This window comes from Acanthamoeba castellanii (assembly GCF_000313135.1).
Source record: "Acanthamoeba castellanii str. Neff unplaced genomic scaffold scf7180000083834, whole genome shotgun sequence".
Classification (NCBI taxonomy): domain Eukaryota; phylum Discosea; order Longamoebia; family Acanthamoebidae; genus Acanthamoeba; species Acanthamoeba castellanii.
The window spans coordinates 9426-11787 of NW_004457687.1; the positions used below are offsets into that span (position 1 = coordinate 9426).

A 2362-nucleotide genomic window follows, 5' to 3' on the forward strand; every position below is an offset into this window, starting at 1 on the left:
ACCACAACACGTAAGCAAGACGTGGCAGACTGTGGCACAGACAGAGGAGTTGGAGATGCACGTACGTGGTGTCGCTGAGGTCAAAGGTGGAGAGCTTGCGGTTGAGGGCATCGATGTCCACCACGCTCGCCTGCGCCCGCGATCTGCGCGGAATCTTGCAGCCTCGGTTGTTGTTTGGCATCTCTTGCACTTGGGGATTCGATCCCAACAACTGCATCTCATTGTTGAGGATGGTGAAGTCCTCGCTCTTCCTCTTCATCCTTCCTTCCAATCGTTGAAGATGAAGCGCCGCCTCCTCCGGGGTGCCCACGAAGAAGGGGTCGTGCAGGGGGGTGGTGCGGGGTCGCTTGCTCTCCGGGCTCAGCCTAATCCCTCGCTCGAGTTCTCTTGTCAGCTCTTCCGCCATCCTCCTCGCGTCCCCCTCCTCAAGCAGGGGCGACGATGAGGGATGCTTGCGCTTCATCATCTGGCGGTACATCGTCGCGACTTGGGTGAACCAGGTTCAAAAGCACTACACGACGACGGGGCTTGCAATCGAGTTGGTAATGCAGGGCTTGTTCGGCCTCCCGCAGCGGTGCCGCCCGCGTGAGGAAATGTGAAATTTCTGTGTTTGCCGCTATCCCGCGAAATTTGTAACGGCTTTCTGCCCCACTGTTTCGCTTTTTTCACAACACACAGGCGGCTGTGCGCGGCTTGGGCTTCCGGCGACAGCCGGTCCGTCACACCACACACTGCGGCCTTCATCCCACCACCCCAAGCTTCACCCACTCACGTCACCCACCTTTCACCTCACCACCCTTTCACGCACCCACCTACACCCACCCACCCACTCTCACCCACGCTCTAGACGGTTAGCGCCCGCCCTGCCCGCCCCGTCAGTGCACTTGCGCGACGGTGGTGCTCAGCTTCGGCTCTGGACCCCGCCGACCGGCCTGATGGGAGCTGTGCTCGTCCGGCCGAGTGCGAGCTGTCGTTGTCCGGCCGAGTGCGAGCCGTGGTTGTCCGGCCGAGTGCGAGCCGTGGTTATCCGGCCGAACGCGAGCCGTGGGCGGAGCACGGTCACATGGCCATGGACGCGCCGAGCCCTCCTGTCCGGCGGAGCGTGGCGGCGCCTCTTCCTCGCCCAGTGGAGTGTTGGAGGTGGTGGTGGTGCAGTGACCATGCGTTTGCGGACTGTTGAGATGAGATGGGCACTGGCGGCCTTACACTGCTGCAACACTCGCCACAACCACACAAAATGCGCTAAAACACGAGCGTTGTGGCTCTACTCGCGCGGGCTGCTCTGCTTGGTGGCGGTGGCGCGCCACAGTCTCTGGCCGTGCAGGGCGGAAGGATGGGCACAGTCCCACTTGGAGTCACCCCACGCCATTCCAAACGCCGTGCCGGTGCTGAAGCCGAACACAGTCGCCTTCAAAAATCGTCGCTCTAAAGAAGAGAGCAAAGGGAAAAAGATTGATGGAGGGGGGGGATTAGTTGCGCCCGAGAAGAGGCCCGCCTAGCACTCCACCGCGAGTTTGCCGTGCGCGATTAGAATTTGAAATGTATATGCGTACGGAAAAGGAAGGAGAGCCCCAAGCCCACAGTAGCACCGATGGGCGTGTAGATGAGGAATCGTTCAATTGCGCGGTCTAATTTGACGCCCGCATCCAACTCTCGCGGGAGGCTACGCTGCACCTGCTGCTCGGCCATTTTGAATGTAAATTCAGTAATAATCTGAACAATTTCTTTATTCTTTGTTCTTTATTTTCTGCACTTCTCCTTTCACCTTTGCCGCGTCCCAGGAAATGCCCCGAAGCCGCTTCAGAAACAACGCGAAGAGGGAGGACGGAGCGTGAAGTGTGACAAAAATAAATATTCTATTGTTGTTGTGCTGCGCAAGGCAGCTATATCTACAGGTACAAGAGGGAGGAAGTAAAATCAAAACTGCGTGATGCCCGACAGCCGGCGCTCTCTTCGCCTGGCCCGGAATCACCACCCGTCGTCGCTGTTCGTTGGCGCGGGTGCGGAGGAGCTCAGAGGATGACCTGGATGGCTCGCGGGAGGACTTCGCAGCTGAAGGGCGTGAAGCCCTTGAGCTCTCCGTCGATGTCAATCACCTCCTTGGTGATCTCCATCGTCTGGTCGTCGAACCACTCCTTGGCCTCGACGTCCGATGTCACGTCGTCGTCGGAGGCCTGTCGTCGCTCGGCGCCCTTCTTGTTGTTGTGGTTGGTCTTCTTGCCCTCCTCGCCGCTCTCGCTGTCCTCGGTGATCGGCTTGTAGGGGATGATGGTGAACTTCTTGGCCTTGAGGTAGTGGACGTGGGGCAGGTCGACGTGGGTGCCGTTGTAGAACCGGCGGAGCACGGCGAGCAGGTCCTTGG

General features: G+C 59.4%; 3 protein-coding genes across 3 annotated transcripts; all 3 read right to left on the bottom strand.

The window, feature by feature from the left end:
• Positions 1-67: 67 nt before the first annotated feature.
• Positions 68-406, bottom strand: ACA1_017310 (uncharacterized protein; the record flags this gene model as incomplete). Its single annotated transcript, XM_004354497.1, has 1 exon — positions 68-406. A coding segment is annotated over one exon (339 nt), but the record flags the coding sequence as incomplete, so codon positions are not given.
• Positions 407-1264: 858 nt separating this feature from the next.
• On the bottom strand, positions 1265-1689 carry ACA1_017320 (uncharacterized protein; the record flags this gene model as incomplete). Its single annotated transcript, XM_004354498.1, has 2 exons — positions 1265-1425; positions 1554-1689. The coding sequence occupies 2 exons, from the start codon at positions 1687-1689 to the stop codon at positions 1265-1267; spliced, it is 297 nt and encodes a 98-aa protein (XP_004354550.1).
• A 323-nt stretch (positions 1690-2012) lies between these two features.
• On the bottom strand, positions 2013-2357 carry ACA1_017330 (sphingosine kinase, putative; the record flags this gene model as incomplete). Its single annotated transcript, XM_004354499.1, has 1 exon — positions 2013-2357. A coding segment is annotated over one exon (345 nt), but the record flags the coding sequence as incomplete, so codon positions are not given.
• Positions 2358-2362: the final 5 nt, after the last annotated feature.